Source organism: Henckelia pumila, chromosome 2 (genome assembly GCF_033568475.1).
Source record: "Henckelia pumila isolate YLH828 chromosome 2, ASM3356847v2, whole genome shotgun sequence".
Taxonomy (NCBI): domain Eukaryota; kingdom Viridiplantae; phylum Streptophyta; class Magnoliopsida; order Lamiales; family Gesneriaceae; genus Henckelia; species Henckelia pumila.
The window spans coordinates 104,606,877-104,624,306 of NC_133121.1; the positions used below are offsets into that span (position 1 = coordinate 104,606,877).

The following is a 17,430-nucleotide window of genomic DNA, read 5'->3' on the forward strand; positions in this document are numbered from 1 at the left end:
AGAAACTAAAAACGACAAAATATTTGGTGTCTTTCAATCAATTTTTCAAATCTATGATTATAAAACGAAATTAAAAAATAAAACTTGTGCTTAAATATATATATATATATATATATATATATATATATATATATATATGAAAATTAAAGACAAAATACTTGGATCTAATTCAAGAACGAAAAGCTACAAAGAAACTGGTCCTTCTCATGAATTTTAGCGAGAGGGAATTTTCTCTTAATAGAGGCCAGCTAATTCCCAAGACATGGACCTCACACCAAACCTCCAAATTCAAAGAAAATGGAACTCCATATCAAATAAAAATTATAAAGATGTGACTACTCCATGTGCATATGATATCATGCATTGTAATATATAATTGAATATATATATATTGTTCTATTAAAATTTTCGGATCATAATATTTATATATATGGGGTAAGTGGATGTATATATAAAATATTGATTTTATATATAATGCAAATTCATATTAGTCCATATATGTACCACGTACACGAAGGTACAGTCACTGAATCAAGAAACTTCCTATTTTATTTTAGAAAATACCTTTAAGCTAGCACACAAAATTTCGTGAGATCGTTTTGTGATATAATTTTGTGAGATAGAATTTCGATCATATTTAAACAAAGGAAAAATTTTTTTGTTTACTTTGATTTGAACATTCTGACTACTGGAGTTTGGACTTCTGGTCTCATAAAAGACAGTGTGTATAAAATCAACCTCAAAAAATGTGTCCAATCCCTCACACTTACTTATAAAGGCACAGCTTCGACTATTAACATAACCAAAGTCTCCGTCTTCCCCCTCTCTACATCACTTAGCTCCAGCGGCATGGAGTACGGCAGGCTCGGACCCACCGAGCCTAAGGGCTCCTCAATCCCGAGCATGAACAACGAACCCACGTCGACCGTGAAACCAAAAAAAAAAAAGAGTACCAAACTCAAGCTTCTCCTGATCGTCGCCGCCACTCTCATGGTGGCGTCCGCCATCTGCGCCGCGCTGGTGGTGACTCTCCGGAACACAGCAGCAGCATCGAAGCTCCGCCGGCGGCACCCCTCCGAGGCCATGTCAAGAACCTGCGGCAAGACTCTGTATCCCTCTCTCTGTTTGGATTCCCTCATAGATTTCCCCGGCGCCCTCGCCGCCTCCGACAAAGAACTGGTTCACATTTCCGTTAACATGACCCTGCAGAGAGTGGGCCGCGCTCTGTATCACGCCTCCGAATTCACTAACCTCCCCATGGGATCTCACGAGAGATCAGCCTACGACGCCTGCCTCGAGCTCCTGGACGATTCCGTCGACTTCCTCACTCGCTCGCTCGGCGGCGGAGACGACGCCGCCTCCGCCTCCTCCGCCGCCGCGTCGACTCAGGACATATTAACCTGGCTCAGCGCCTCGCTGACAAGTCACGACACCTGCGATGAAGGATTCGAGGAACTCAGGGGAGACGTGAAGAATCAAATGTCGGATCGGTTGAAGGATTTACCCCAACTCGTGAGCAATTCACTCGCGATTTACTCCGCCATTGGCGGCGGTAACGACGATTTCTCCGGGATCCCGATACAGAATCGGCGACGGAAATTATTGGACAAGGTGAAAAAACACACGTCTAATTTCCCGACATGGTTGTCTAGGAAAGATCGAATGCTTTTAGACATGCCGGTGTCGGCGTTAAGCGCGGACATAGTCGTCTCGCAAGATGGCAATGGGACGTACAAGACGATCGCGGAGGCGATCAAGAAGGTGCCGGAGCACAACACTCGTCGAACTATAATCTATGTGAAGGCTGGAAAGTAAGTTCACGTCTATACATCAAACATCCTTCAAAACTCTACTTCTACTAATTAATACATTACTAGTGAGACGATGTTACATATAAATTTGTGCAATTGAACTTCTAATTGGGTTACCAATAATAATATATTATGTTTTATGTTAAAAGTATAACGTTTTATTATAATTATGGATAAGTTTGACCGATATTACGATAAACGATAAACAAGACTCAAATTATTTTTTTGGTGCTATCTAATTATCATTTAGAAAGGAAATTCATGATTTTTAGAAATTTAGAAGGGGTATTAGAAAGAGGACCCAAAACGTAAAATATACATAAAAAGGAAAAGAGTCCTGATTTAAAGTTTTTTTTTTTGGCTGCCTATATTTGCCTACACACTAGAATATTTATTTTTTAGAAAGATTGCTTGCTTTTTAATTACTTTTAATGCATATTAAATCGGGTTTAATTGTTCCTATCATGTATATATGATTTGGTTTAACAATTACATGTCAATGAGTCATAGCTTCGTTTTATAATAACTAAAATGTTGACTATTAAGTGTAATTATGGAAATCATCTCAAAGAAAATGTTTAATTATGGAACTGATAGGTGGGAAGATGTTTTAGGATTTGGATCTCTAGACAGTCAACTGTGTATTATTTATATATAACTCAACGTATAAGAATTCGTGTATATATAACATTACTCATTTATATAAATTGATTATTTTAAGAGTGTTACATGATGTCATTTGAATTTGAAAAATTCTGATTTGATCATTTAATTTTATACAAAATAAATGCATAGCATTCGGTGTTGTAATTAGTAATTACTAATTAGTCCACAACAGAGGATCGAAATCCGATGTTTTGTGGGGACGTTTTTAAAATTGGAAATTTAATTCTATATATATATATACCTCTCTTCAGTCAAATATACTACTCCATCTCATAGTGAAATAAGTGTCATTCTATCACTTCCTTCGAAAAAAAAAAAAAGTGTCATTCTATCACTACTTCCAAAAATGAATATTTTGGGGATGTATGATGAAATGTTGATAAAGTGAAAGGGTGATTTTGTGGTTTAATAAGTGCAAATTCGTGTTAGGTATGAAGAGGACAACTTGAAAGTGGGGAGGAAGAAGACGAACGTGATGTTCATCGGAGATGGGAAGGGCAAGACGGTCATTACGGGTGGCAGAAATATATTTGATAAAATCACTACATTCCACACCGCATCTTTCGGTAAATTCCTTTTTTTGCATTTTCTTTTCTTTTCAAATTTAAATTTATCGCAGTTTTACTCTTCTCCACGATTATTAATTATTGCTATTCCACATTTCGTATAAGTTCATTTACCGTTTTAGCCTTTCCTGGATGTCCATTGACTTCAAAAGAGCACATCGTTAAATCTAATTTAGTGACAGTGTAATGATATGAAATTAAGTATTAGGTTCAATTTAACAAGAGCAAAGTTTCATGTAAGTTTAATATAAAGTGATAATTTTTCATAAGTCGAGTCAATTAAAAGATCCGTCTAAAAAATTCATACGTAAAAATATTTTACAAGAGTCTTTATATTTTAATTAACAAAACAGGTCGTGATCAGTTGACTAATTTGTCTTAGACAAAAACAACCCACCATCGCCAGCCAACCTAATGTTTCCCCATTGGAAAATAAAATCAATTTTTTTATTGAAAATAATGGGTTCCAAATCACATGTTATGTACCTTTCTCACGGTGTGTGCTATTTCTTAGCTGTTGCAAAGCAATTATCTAACAAGTACCTTATTAGGAATGAATAGAGACGTGGACTTACAAATTCATAACTCTATCTTTTATATTTTTATATTTCAGTTTTAGTTTGCTATTTTTATTTTTTTTTGACAATTTTAGTCATTTTTCCGACGTAGCGCTGACGTGACACCAATTCCGTGCTGACGTGGATCTGATGTGTACAATGTCACGTAAGAATTTTCGAATAAAAAAGACCGAAATTGCCAAAAATCGGAACATCCAGGACTAAAACTGAAATATGAAAACATAAAGGACCAAAATCGCAAAGTGACAAACACACATGACCAAATTTGCAATTTTTCCTAACTCTATATTTCAATTTTATTTTTTAAATAAATATATATATATATATATCAATATTGGTGGTCCATGGTTGATTATATATTATTAATTAATTAATTAATTTGAATGCAGCGGCAACTGGAGCTGGTTTCATTGCAAGGGACATATCATTTGAAAACTGGGCAGGACCTAGCAAGCACCAAGCCGTGGCGCTCCGTATCGGAGCCGATCACGCGGTCATTTTCCGATGCAACATCATCGGATATCAAGACACCCTATACATTCACTCCCAGAGGCAATTTTACCGCGAATGCGACATATATGGCACGGTAGACTTTATATTCGGTAACGCCGCAGCCGTTATCCAGAGCTGTACCATTCATGCCCGTAAGCCGATGCCACTTCAGAAGAACACGATCACCGCGCAGAATCGCAAGGATCCTAACCAGAACACCGGCATATCGATCCATGCATGCAAACTCGTGGCAGAACCCGATCTTGAGAAGGAAAAGGATGCGTATCCCACGTATTTAGGGCGACCCTGGAAATTGTATTCCCGAACGGTGTACTTGCTTTCTAACATGGGTGATCACATTCACCCTAGCGGTTGGCTAGAGTGGAATGCGACATTTGCCCTAGACACATTGTATTATGGCGAGTATATGAATTACGGTCCGGGTAGCGCGTTAGGGCAGCGCGTAAAATGGCCGGGTTATCGTGTCATTAAGTCCGCGGAGGAGGCCAGCAGGTTCACGGTGGCGCAGTTTATTTACGGGTCGTCTTGGTTGCCATCGACCGGTGTCGCGTTCTTGTCGGGCCTCTCAACTTGAATTATTTTACTCACACACGTACACGTGAAGCTAATAAGGGAATGTGTTGAATGTATTCTTGATATGATTTTCTTGATTTAGTATGTAGTACTAAATCTACGTTTTATGTATGCGTTAAAGGGAATTGTAAGTGTATTACTAGCTCTGATTTCACGAGTTTTGGACTCGTTGGTACCCAAGCACAAATAGAAACCACTAATTTTGTTTGAAAGGGACTTGATTAGTTTGTAAAATGAAATCGAATTTTATTCTAAGAAATTAGTCTAAAATTGGTAAGGGGCAAAGAAGTCATCTTCCGTCGGTGGGTTTAATTGCTTAAAATAAAGGTTAAGAAGGTATTCCCATTTCGTCGGTGGCTTTTAATTTCTTAGAACAATGATTAGACTGATCCAATTGTGAATGATTAAAGGAAATGCTCCATAAATGAAGTTTGACTTTAAATTTTGCACCGCACCATATTCTTGCCAATCACAATTTTTTTTTTAAAAAAAAAAATTCCCCTTTAATTTGATTTGAAATGGATTCACACGCATATGGGCTATGGCTGAACTTGAGACCATTTTCTAATTGGGACTATGGATCAAATTGATCATGTGATTGGGAGAGAATCTTGCAATATCACTTTGAAATACAGTATCATATATAATTAAAAAATAATAATGCTAGAGGTATGTTATGTATATATCAGTTCACAATCGATTAATCCACTCGTGATCAAGATCACACAATCAAAGAACGTAAACTTGAATGAGAGAATAACAAATCAAATCAAGAAAAACGCCAAGAATTACAGTGGTTCGGATCAAACTATCCTACATCCACTTTGTCTTGCTCAAGGCTCAATCAATAACTTGGATCGAAATCAGTTTACAAGGTGAATTCTATCGTCAAGAACACAATTGCTTACAATGATATGATCACTCAACAAATATCATACAATTAGAAAAGAAGCAATTAGACTCAAGATCAACTCTTTGCAGCCGAAAGAGGAAATCTCCAGAAAGAATACCATCTGAGATGCATCGGCATTTCACATATAAGCAATGCTACATGCACAACCAAATTTGTACATCAATTTGTACAACACAAAAAATTCAATACAAAAATTTTATTTATCAAAATCTCATGATAAATTAAATATAAAATATCATGATATAATAGCAAAATCTCACGATATATTTGTTGTAAATATCGTTGTACACAATATATGTTGTACCTGTAGCATTATTATTCACATATATATACATGCATGCAAAGGCTTTGACAACTAACTCCCTTAACTGCTGCTAAGTCCCGATGAGTTAGTTAGGTGAGTTATGATCCTCTGTATCTCATTCTTGATCCCAACATGCACCTTGAGCTATGATCCAATCAATAGTTAGATAGGTGATCAAATCTTCACAAGGGTACAATCAATATCCCGTACAACGATATTTACAGCAATTATATCGTGATTTTTTGCTATTATATCATGAGACTTTGTATTCAATTAATGTATTTATCATGAGATTTGATAAATAAAATTTATGTATTCATTTTTTTATGGTGTAAGATGTACATGTTCAAATTTGGTTGTACACGTAGCATTACTCTAATAAAAAATCATTTTTTTATGGTGTAAGATGTGTTCAAATTTGGTTGTACATGTAGCATTACTCTAATAAAAAATAATTATATATATATATATATTAATACATGCAACGTGTTATCGCAGGTAGTATGTTTAAGAGTTTAATTAGGTGATGATTAGTATTAATTTAGAAACAGAAAGAAGTGTTTTCATAACCTATACTACGTTCAATGGGTTCTAACGTACATAAATTTTGTCCAAACAATACAATTATTGTTATACAGAAAGTAAAACAATACTCACAGTTAATGCGCACCAAAGAAACATGCATTTACACAACGTTCAACATCCAAATTGATCATGAATGCAACAAAGGATTTTCGAACACCAAACTTGTTCAACACTTTGTGAAAATGACAATCGATCAAATCAAACATGCATGCATATTGCATTCACTTGTATTGGTAAAACTTGTACTGGAACTCCAAATCCGGCCTCCACCACTGATGAATCCCATGAGCTTCGCTGAAACTAGCACAAGGGCTGCAATTGACGCTCAAATATGCTGAAGGAATCAGATGCACCGCGCCACACGAAACCTTCCCTCTAGCCGCCGACACGACGCTCCCGATGGAATGCTGCGTGGCTATCCTCCCTATTCTTCCTGCCCCGATCGACTCCATCTTCTCCCTGTGCTCGAAATACCCCACATACTCGCTGCAAATCACATCCCTCGGGTTGATGAACAAGTACGGCACCCAAGAAGACAATATCGAAAACTCGTCGGTATCTCTTCCCCCCTTTTTCCTTCCATTCACAGCCATAGCGAGCCCCGCCGTGAGCACGCTGTTTGCGAACCTCAACCCGAGCCTCAACTTGTCGTTTTTGATACGTTCGATGGGAGGGGACATGAAAGGAGGATTGAAGAGATAAGTTTCCACGTGATCACCATGACCGTCACCGCTTCTCGCCATTTCCCTTCCGATGGTGAGAGCAATGGATGCTCCCAACGAGTGTCCCGCCAGCCATATGTTCCCCGAGCCGACCCTGCTGGCCAAACCTCGGACCGCCTCGGAGCCGGTTTGGAACCTCGTGCTCTTGTCGAGATTGTTGAGCACGCAGTGGAGGTTGAGCTTGAAATCTTGGGCCCTGTTGATGGCTTTCTTGATGGTGCCGCGGAAGGCGACCACGTAGAGCGGAGCTGGCGGCCTCTGGAATATTAATGAACTAGGCGTAGGATGATCATGATCATGTGGAGATTTATTCATGAACTCGAATATGGCGCCGAAGTAGGAGACGTCGTGATCGTCCACGAGGACTTGGATTAGTCTGAAATGGAAGAATTCCCACCACGGCGGGGCGAGGGCGTGAGGGCCGTGCCGGTTGTGGTGCCGGTCGCGTTCCAGTTGGTACACTCCTTGAACCAAGCTTGCGGCAATGGCTCTCCTATGGTATGAGTTATTCCTGCAGTGCAGTGAGATATATATATATATATATAGTTGACGAATGCTAGCTGGTCATGTGAGGCTTTAGCATATCATTTTGCAGCAAAAATATTTTATTTTATTTTAGAGAAAAATGATTTTTTGGTCTTCCATATTTGTCACTAATTTGTGATTTCAGTCTTTTATATTTTCATATTTCAGTTTTAGTCCGCTATCTTTATTTTTTTTTTTTTGGCAATTTTAGTCTTTTTTCGACGTGGCGCTGACGTGACACAAATTCAATGTTGATGTGGAGCTGACGTATACAGTGACACGTAAGCATTTTCGAATAAAAATGACCGAAATTTCCAAAAAAATATTTTTATATATGTTGTGGGAAACAAGGTTTATTCGGTCCTGGTCCTACCCCATGGGTTTTACCCATGGGGTAGGTGGAAGCACATGATTGGTTCAAATTATGTGGGTCTCACATGATTGATGTGGGGCCCACATGATTTGGATCAATGAGAGAGTTCTACCTACCCCATGGGATAGGATCGAAGTTACCGAGTAACAATGGCTGAATTATCATGTTATGCATTTAAAACTCACTTCTTTTATTAAATGTAAAAATTATAACATGCAAGTAAAGTGAATATCAAAAACAAAAAATGTAAGGGAGGTAAATGCAAATTATCCTTTTTAAAAATTATTACTGCATGTGATTGCAACCCACAACACAAACATACATACATATATATACTAGAAAATGCACATATATTGTACGTGGTAATTAATCATTGAAAATATGATCAAGAAATTTATATAATGTCTTAAATTAATGATGGATTAACACAGATTTATACTTTTTTCCCGGAATTTATACTTTGTTGTAATTAAGGAAGAATGCAATTACCATAGAGATAGGGAAACCTCGGCAGTTCTATTAACTATATATGAATCGGAAAATGGGATGTTCGGGTTTAGTCTATGCTATCACATTCGGGCACTGGGTTTAGTCTACCGAATGGGGATCCAACGGCTCACATTTTTTTGCATGTGAACATCTCAAATGCAAAAAAATTAGGACCTTAGATGCAGTAGATGGGCAGTGCCCATGTGCTAAGCATAGACTTAACCGATATATAGTTAGACCAAATTAAAGTCAAGAACCTCTGGAAACTCAATTTGATCCCCAACTGATGGATCTGGGCAAGTGTTAATCAGTATACAGCTAGCCAGATTTATTGCAGGTAACATGCACTTTCTTCATGTCCTTCGAGGGGGCCTTATCTTATCACACTAGGGGCATTATTTAAGAAATAGGTCTCCTGTTTGACGAATAAACTTTATTCATATTAGAATAAAATAAATAATAATATTTTTTCATGAATGAACATCCGAAAATCCGACATTTTGTGTTTATCTCTAAGCTGCCCTTTTGACTCGCTGAATTCACCCATCGTACGATTACATTATTTACATGAATGAAACCCTAATTTGTTTCATGGATTTAATGTTTTGTTCAAATGCACATTCCTTAGGTTTGGCATTGAAGCTAGGTAATTTCTTCAAAGGCAATAAAAAGTAAAAAAATAAATAATATCTTACCAATCAATGGCAGTCAAAAAATATGGACCCGCGTGTCCAAAAATTTCCCTTTCCGATGCCATTACTCCAAATTGTCTTCTCCTCCTAAAATGAGTGAACAAGATTTATCAACACACACACATACATCCAACTGTTTGTTTCCAAGAAAACATGCATGTCTTCTTTATTCACCAAAATCTATATTGAAGCAAAAAAAAAAAAAAATCAACTTCATTTCCCTGAGATCATGAATAAATTTAAATTTCTGGAGCTGGAAATTTAATTCACTGGAAATCAATCTAAAAGCAAATCGAAGCAAGTAAACAATTAAGAAATAGATATAGGATATATGATTAAGTTCACCCATATATAATGCTTGCATTGACTTAAATAAATTTGTAAAAAGAAAAAAAACCCACAAATTAAAAAATAAAATTGAGAACACGAAAGACATCAAAATCCATGAAATAGCATTTCAGATTATAAGCAAAACTACCTAAAATCCAGAGGTCCACACCTCCAGAAGCTAGATGAGGGTTTTCTGCTCCTCAACAAGTTATAATAAATGTGTGTGCAAATGCATATAGAAGGGGAAGGACCAATGATATTAGTATATTACAATACAAGTTGGCACGAAAATAAAATGTCAACTAGAAAATTACTTAAAAGTCAATGGGAGCTTTGGGTGATTTATTTTAAAATAATGAAAGTTGCAATTGTTGATTAGCATTCATAAATATATGGCCTACGTACCAAACATATATCGTACGTACCGACGAGTAAATTCCTCAATTGCGTCTGTAGAGGGAGAGGGACACTTACAGCCCTTTTGCAACCTACTATTCCGCTATTGCTTTTTTAGCTTTGTGAATAATAAGTTTACTGAATATACACGAGTAGACATCTTGTGAGACGGTTTCACAAATATTTATTTATGAGATGAATCAATCATACTCATATTACGATATAAAGTAATGTTTTTGATATAAAAAATAATAATATTTTTTCATAGTGACCCAAATAGAAGATTCGTCTTACGAAATTGACTCGTGAGACTCTCACATAAAAATTTTGTGCCTTTAACGTTGGTTTGGAGGATGAGATTATTGAATGATTAATTAATAAATGAATGATCAAGAGAAATGATTGATAGGAAAAAAAACAAAATATAAGATTTTTGTGAATATGATAAATTAGAAATAATGCACTTTTCTACCGAATTAACCTTCAAATCAATTAAAATTACAAAAATTGTTGAGCAATTTTATTATATAGGAGAAAGGGTATTATGAGAATTAATGTGGATGATTTAGAAAAAGATAGTTAGTACTAGGTAGGGGAGTGGGTTTATTTTCTTTCATTTAGTTTAGGTCAGTCCTTTCAACATAATTAAGATTGACGTGGTTTATACAAAAATGAAACAAACCGATAGTTTATATATTAGATAAATAAACACAATCATACTTGATCACTTGTACGTACCAAACACACAGGTTTTATTTTGAATATAACATTTGAATAAAATAATTAGATAATTATGTTTAAACATGTTGATGCATTTGGTATTATATAGAGCTTTATGTTTAGAATATAATACTCGAATTTAATATGGAATTTCTTTTATCTTTTCTTTTTAATCTTGAAATCACTTTAGAAATTTTATGTAGTATTTATTGCATATATAAATTGTAAGGGAATAGGGGTTGCACATAAACTGTTTGAGGTGTTGTCATAAGGTATTGACAACACCTACAATAACACTTTGAGTAATTTGCAGCGGAATATAATTAAAGCGTAAATAAAATAAACAAGCAACCAAATAAATAGACTCAGATAAATAAGCAAGAGTATAAAATACTCTTGCAGCGCTTCAGGGCAAAACTTCACTAGAAAATAATTCAAAGAGTTTTACAAACCCTAAAACTAGTTATTATTGTAAAATTCAATTTCTCAAAACAAATGAGAAAATAAAGAGTAAAAGTTGTCCTAAAACATTCTATATGAAATAGAACAATGAAAACGAAGTAAGGAGAAAAACTTGAAGCCAAAACACGTGAGACAATAACACTCTTCGATCAACAATCTTCGAGTGCTCTTCACGGCTTCAAGCAATCACGATCGAGACAAGTCTTCATAAGATCTTCAGTTCTCTCGTATGTATCCGTTTTTCAATTTATTTGTCTCTCTCCAATATATAAACTAGAATCCTTCCTTGTACATGTTTCTTTGTAGACATAGGATTCTCTAGATCTTGTTTCTTTTTGATCAAGTCAAATCTACATAATAATGAAATTAAATCATTAGAGATAAGATAATAAATATTATGATAAACTTAATCATATCTCAAATCAAGTTATTCAAGGAAATGAATAACTTATATAAAATTACTTTATGTCCAAGAAAGGCAAAATATATTAAATAAATTATTTTCAAACTAGGATGATTTTAAGGAATAAAATATTCCTTTCAATCTCCCCCTTTTTGCCTTTCTGGACAAAACACATTTAACTCACATACATATCAACTAAAACTCCCCCTTAATCATAACTCCCCCTTAATAGATTCTTCCCCTAAGTATATCCAGAGGTGTTGTCACAAGATGTTGACAACATCTAGCTATGACACCTTAAATCAGAAACCATAAGAGTAAGGAGAAACACAAACAAGAAATCATATCAGAGTTAACACCACAAAAAGACAGTTTTGATTAGGATCAGAGAATAAAAACAATACTAAACAAAAAATAAAAAAAATCATAACTAAACTAGCAAAACCAAAAAAAAAAAAAACTAAAACTAAGATTAAAATTGATTGCTCTCAGATTCTGTTTCTTCTACTTCACTTCCTTCTCCCCCTTTTTGTTCAGAAGGAACAGCTCTGCTTAGTAGTGATTCATAGAGAGCCTTTAACCCTTCATAATAGGCTAGGTCAGCTTTCGCTTGTGCAATCTTCTACTCAGCATGCACCAATTGAGCTTGTATGAATGCAGGATCAACATCATGAGCAGTAGAAGGGGGGGGGGGGGGGGGTACAAAAACAGCAGTGGCAGAGAAGGTGTTGGCAGCACCTGCCACAACACCTGCGGCATCAGCTGACTCGTCTATCTTCCGATTTCCTTTGAGCAATGCAGGTGCGATCTTTAGCAACTCCCCTGTAGCAATAAGTGCTTCATCATCATCTTTCTCAATCTCTTTAGAGAGCAGCATAGAATAGATGAGTGATGGATAAGGCAACTTCAGTGTAGGTTGAGCACCATCTGCAAAAGCCATGACTGTGTCAAACACGAATCGGCCAAAATTGTAAGCAATTCCAGTACCAATAGCATACAAGACAGGGGCTTGATGCTTGGTAACCACACTAGAATTTCCGGATGGATTCCAAGTCTTTACGGCAGTTTTATGGAGGACAGAGTAAAAAGAAGTGAGCTTGGCTGCTGGCAATTTCTTAGGATGAGTTGGGTAAATAGTGAAATGTCCACCAGTGATGACAGATGTCATCTCATCCATGGTAGGCAGAACAGCATCATCAGAGGCAGGAGTCTGGAGAAATCCATTTATAATGGTAGGGCTGAAGGAGAAGATCTGCCCACGCACATAAACTTTCCCATACTTCATGTATCTAGGATCTTTCACAGCTTCAGTGAGATTGCAGTAGAACTCACGCACCAGTTCTCTGCAATAAGGACCAGCAGTAGTAACAGTAGACAGTATGTTCCTTACCTCAAAAAATCTCACCATGTTCTGAGCTCCATAGCTCTCAACATCAATGTTATGCTCCTCCAGAAACTCTCAATCAACATAATTCTCCCAGCAATCAGCAATCTCCTTGGAGTAAAAAGCAGATGAATAGGACGAGTTTACTTGGTATTCTTCGCCTAAGGTGTTGTCCAGGGTGTCGGCAACACCTTCCTCAGCACCTTCCTCTTCTTCTTCAGAGTCATCAGAATCTGACTCTTCTTCCAACTCTTTCTCAGCATCTGAATCTTCACTCGAATCAGAGTTTAAATTCTCAGAAGGTTGTGGGCGGTTGTCAGCAAATTCTGCGAGCATCTCCTCGTCTGGTTCATCTTCAGATTCTGGGACAGGAGCAGTAGCAGTGGATGTAGGCTTCTTGCCTTTAGACTTTTTCATTTTAGCCATAAACTGGGCTATTGACATTTCTTCTTCATCGGACAGAACAGGAGGAACAGTGATGTCTCCTTAACAGTAGGTACAGATGCAGGTGCATCTGTATCAACAGCAGTAGCAGCAACAAGTGGAGTTCCTGATTCAGTGGACTCACTCTCAGAGGAATCACTTGATGATTTATTTTCAGCGGCAAAAGGAACCGAAATAGCTTCTCCAGACGGTTCCTGGGTACTTGAATTTCTCCTTTTTCGGCGTACAAGCTTGAAGTCTTCATCAGAGCTCTCATCCCCAGAGGTGAATTCAGTGTCCACCAGAGATGGTCTTGATGGTTGTCCTTTTCCACGGAATAGTTTGGAGGCAGTGTAATCTGGGTTGTATCCAGCTTGTCTCTTGGATCGGCGAGTTAAGGGTTTCGTGGGAAACACCTTATTCACCACGCTCATGTCTGGTAAATTCTCTATATCGATGGCATTGCCAAGCTCTCCTGGAGCGATGGAGTCCAGAGGCACAGGTTCCTCGGCAACAGGAATGATTGCTTGCTCAACCACAGGGTGTGGTGATGTAGGTGCTGTGATACCCTCCGCAACATCTTCCGTATATCCCATCTCAGAACGAATATCATGTGAATCAAAACTCTTTCCTGTCATTAGAATATGAAAGAATGAAGGACACAGAAATTTTGAGCAATTTTGAAAATCTAGAGAACAAAGTATACACTAGAGCGATACGAAACAAGGAAGTAGAATATTTCCTTAAACAGATAAGAACACAAATATATTAGGCACAAAATCTTTTCCTATTCTAGCTCGGATTTTGAGTAGGCCCCAACGGTAACAAAATCCCCAACGGTAACTCTTCAAAAACGGTAACAAATCCGATTTAAAATAGGCAATAAATCCCTTGAATTTCCCCGACAATCTAGGCCCAAATATTTCACAAAATATTACCAAAATTAACTCCTCATCAAAATATAACACCACTGTAACAAAATCCAATCACTTTCAAATTCAAAAATTCAGAGGATAGGGAAAAAATCAAAATTTTTATTTGATCAGAATTTGTAACCTTTCGGCCAAATATATTCACAAATATGCATGCCCTAATTATGTCTAAAAACAGAGTGTGACATAAAAATAAAATGCAATTTTATTCACAAATAAATGTTGACAAGTGAGGTGTTATCCACGATGTTGGCAACATCTCCCAGCAACACTTCAGGATTCAGAAAAATTATTATTATTTTTGCAGAAGTGGTAGCCTGCACACTAAAGGAACGATCTTCAAATGGACCTCTTTAGGTAGCTTTTTCCATTTGCTTCTGATTATCAATCAAATTTGATGATTGATTCAATTCAAGCTTCATCATTTTTTGTTTTTTTGTTATTCTGAATTTACAAAGTCACTTTTCACTTGGGACAAGATCATGGAATACACGAACGTCCCTCCACTACTTTGTGATTTAGTCAGAACTCTTCTTCAATTAATCCAATTAAACTGAAAACTATTTTGCAAAGAATCCTGAGTGAAAACTAATCAGTGGTTAAAAAGTATCAAACACATCACAAAACAGAATGAATGCATGAATGCAGTATGCCTAGAATCTTAAAAAAGCACATGCATGAAAAGGTGTTGTCACAGGGTGTTGGCAACACTCCTGACAACATCTGTAAGGCCCGAGATTATTTAATTTTAATCCGAAAATATTTAATTTGAGAATTTTTGGAGTTTAGATTTAAATTCTAATATTCTTAAATTATTTAGGATTGAAATTGAATTAAAAAGAAGTTTCAAAGGCTAGTTTGCAAATATTGAAAAGTTGAAGGGCCAAAGTGCAATTATGGCTTTTTGAGTGGGACACTTGTCTACTTATGCATATTCACGTGTATTATCACCATTCTCATCAGAAAATACAGAGCAAGAACCGAGAGAAGAATAGAAAGGAAACTCAAGGCATTTTTTCATCTTAAATCTTTAATATCTCAAGATCCGTCCGGCCAAATTAAATTCCGGGCATAGTTCCGCGATCCTTGAAAGACGAGCTTCAATTTGGTGTAATTATCTTTAAGATCCAGAATATTTCGAAATTGAGATGATACATAACTCAGAATTTGATGTTAGATATGTGTTCTTGAGATTCTATGTGTTGTATTATCGTAATCGGGTCGAAGATTGGATGCCATTTGTATTTCTTGTGAATTTTACAGCATGTGTTTCAAAATTACAGCTGCTGATATGCTGGTATATTGATGTATGCTTGCTGGTATATCATGTAAATGTAGTTGGTTTGATTGATAGATTGGTTAGATTTCAGTTTCGGTTACCGATTCCATACCGTTATGCCGTCGGTTTGAAAAATGATCAAGTTTGAGTCTAGATTACATGAGCTGAGTATCATGTAAGTTCTTGCTGATATAATTAGCTTTCTATGCTATATTTTCAGATTGTATTTTTCCAGTTTTTAATCGCCCTATAAGATAAGATTAGCACCCGAGTTCCCCACAATAGGTGAAATTCTAATATTCTTAAATTATTTAGGATTGAAATTGAATTAAAAAAAAGTTTCAAGGGCTAGTTTGCAAATATTGAAAAGTTGAAGGGCTAAAGTGCAATTATGGCTTTTTGAGTGGGACACTTGTCTACTTATGCATATTCACGTGTATTATCACCATTCTCATCAGAAAATACTGAGCAAGAACCGAGAGAAGAATAGAAAGGAAACTCAAGGCATTTCTTCATCTTAAATCTTTAATATCTCAAGATCCGTTCGGCCGAATTAAATTCCGGGCATAGTTCCGCGATCCTTGAAAGACGAGCTTTGATTTGGGGTAAGTATCTTTAAGATCCAGCATATTTCGAAATTGAGATGATACAAAACTCAGAATTTGATGTTAGATATGTGTTCTTTAGATTCTATGTGTTGTATTATCGCAATCGGGTCGAAAATTGGATGCCATTTGTATTTCTTGTGAATTTTACAGCATGTGTTTCGAAATTACAGCTGCTGATATGCTGGTATATTGATGTATGTTTGCTGGTATATCATGTAAATGAAGTTGGTTTGATTGATAGGTTGGTTAGATTTCAGTTTCGGTTACCGATTCCGTACCGTTATGTCGTCGGTTTGAAAAATGATCAAGTTTGAGTCTAGATTACATGAGCTGAGTATCATGTAAGTTCTTGCTGATATAATTATCTTGCTATGCTATATTTTCAGATTGGTTTTGAAGGTTATCGAACTCGAGAATTCAGCGGCGAAACCGGAATAGAATAGCTCAAGGTTTGCTTTGAAGATTAGCTTGCAAGACTTAGTTTGTTGAACAGATTTTGATTGAGGTTTTGTTATGCAGCTAGATCAGATTTGAAGAGCTTTGAAACTAATCTTGAAAGTTATAAGACAACCTTAGAATAAGGGCTTGTATATTCAAGAGACTTTTCTTGAATGCCCTTTCCAAAACCACATACTATGTGCTTATATGTGTTATAGTTGCACATTTACTTGCTTGTTTGACTTAACTTGTTATGAGTTGGCTTTTATCTTTATGCTTCTAGACTTTGATGCATTTATATTGAGCCAATAACCCTTTGAGATTTGAAATGGCAGATTCGCCAAAAGCATACGGACGTTTGGATGTACAATAAGGAACTTAGGAGATAGATCGATTCCTATTGTTAGAAGCTTAATATAGTATGCCAAAGTCCGGGAAAAAAGCTCAACGCCACCCCGAAAGGGAGAGTAGGTGGGAGATTTGTTGTGTTCTTCTTCCCCGGGATCCCAAGAACCTATATAGAACTTGATAGCAGATTTTTAAGTCATGCATTGCATTAGATTTGTTTAATTCTTGTTGAGATGTTTATATGAGTAATTCTTTAAACTCTATGATATGCATGATATAATTGTTTTATACTGGGATTCAATTCTCATCGGAGATATCTGGCTATTTTTATGTTTGTATGTGTGCATGGGAATAGATGGGTTTGCGACGTGATTTTGCGTCGCCAAATGTCCTGTAT

The 17,430-nt window shown here is 36.4% G+C and overlaps 2 protein-coding genes across 3 annotated transcripts; one reads left to right on the plus strand and one right to left on the minus strand.

The window, feature by feature from the left end:
- Positions 1-639: 639 nt before the first annotated feature.
- LOC140880685 (probable pectinesterase/pectinesterase inhibitor 61) lies at positions 640-4,921 on the plus strand. Its single transcript, XM_073285336.1, has 3 exons — positions 640-1,811; positions 2,907-3,043; positions 4,011-4,921. Exons 1-3 carry the CDS (start codon positions 850-852, stop codon positions 4,706-4,708), a joined length of 1,797 nt encoding a protein of 598 aa, XP_073141437.1. The 5' UTR covers positions 640-849; the 3' UTR covers positions 4,709-4,921.
- A 1,592-nt stretch (positions 4,922-6,513) lies between these two features.
- Positions 6,514-9,929, minus strand: LOC140882497 (GDSL esterase/lipase At4g10955-like). 2 transcript variants are annotated; one of them, XM_073288545.1, is made up of 3 exons: positions 9,789-9,929; positions 9,314-9,397; positions 6,514-7,742 (listed from the first exon to the last, which is right to left on the minus strand). In XM_073288545.1, exons 2-3 carry the CDS (start codon positions 9,373-9,375, stop codon positions 6,731-6,733), a joined length of 1,074 nt encoding a protein of 357 aa, XP_073144646.1. In that variant the 5' UTR covers positions 9,376-9,397; positions 9,789-9,929; the 3' UTR covers positions 6,514-6,730. The 2 variants fall into 2 exon arrangements, with proteins under 2 accessions (XP_073144646.1, XP_073144647.1); XM_073288546.1 differs by having other exon boundaries at positions 9,314-9,490; positions 9,789-9,885.
- Positions 9,930-17,430: the final 7,501 nt, after the last annotated feature.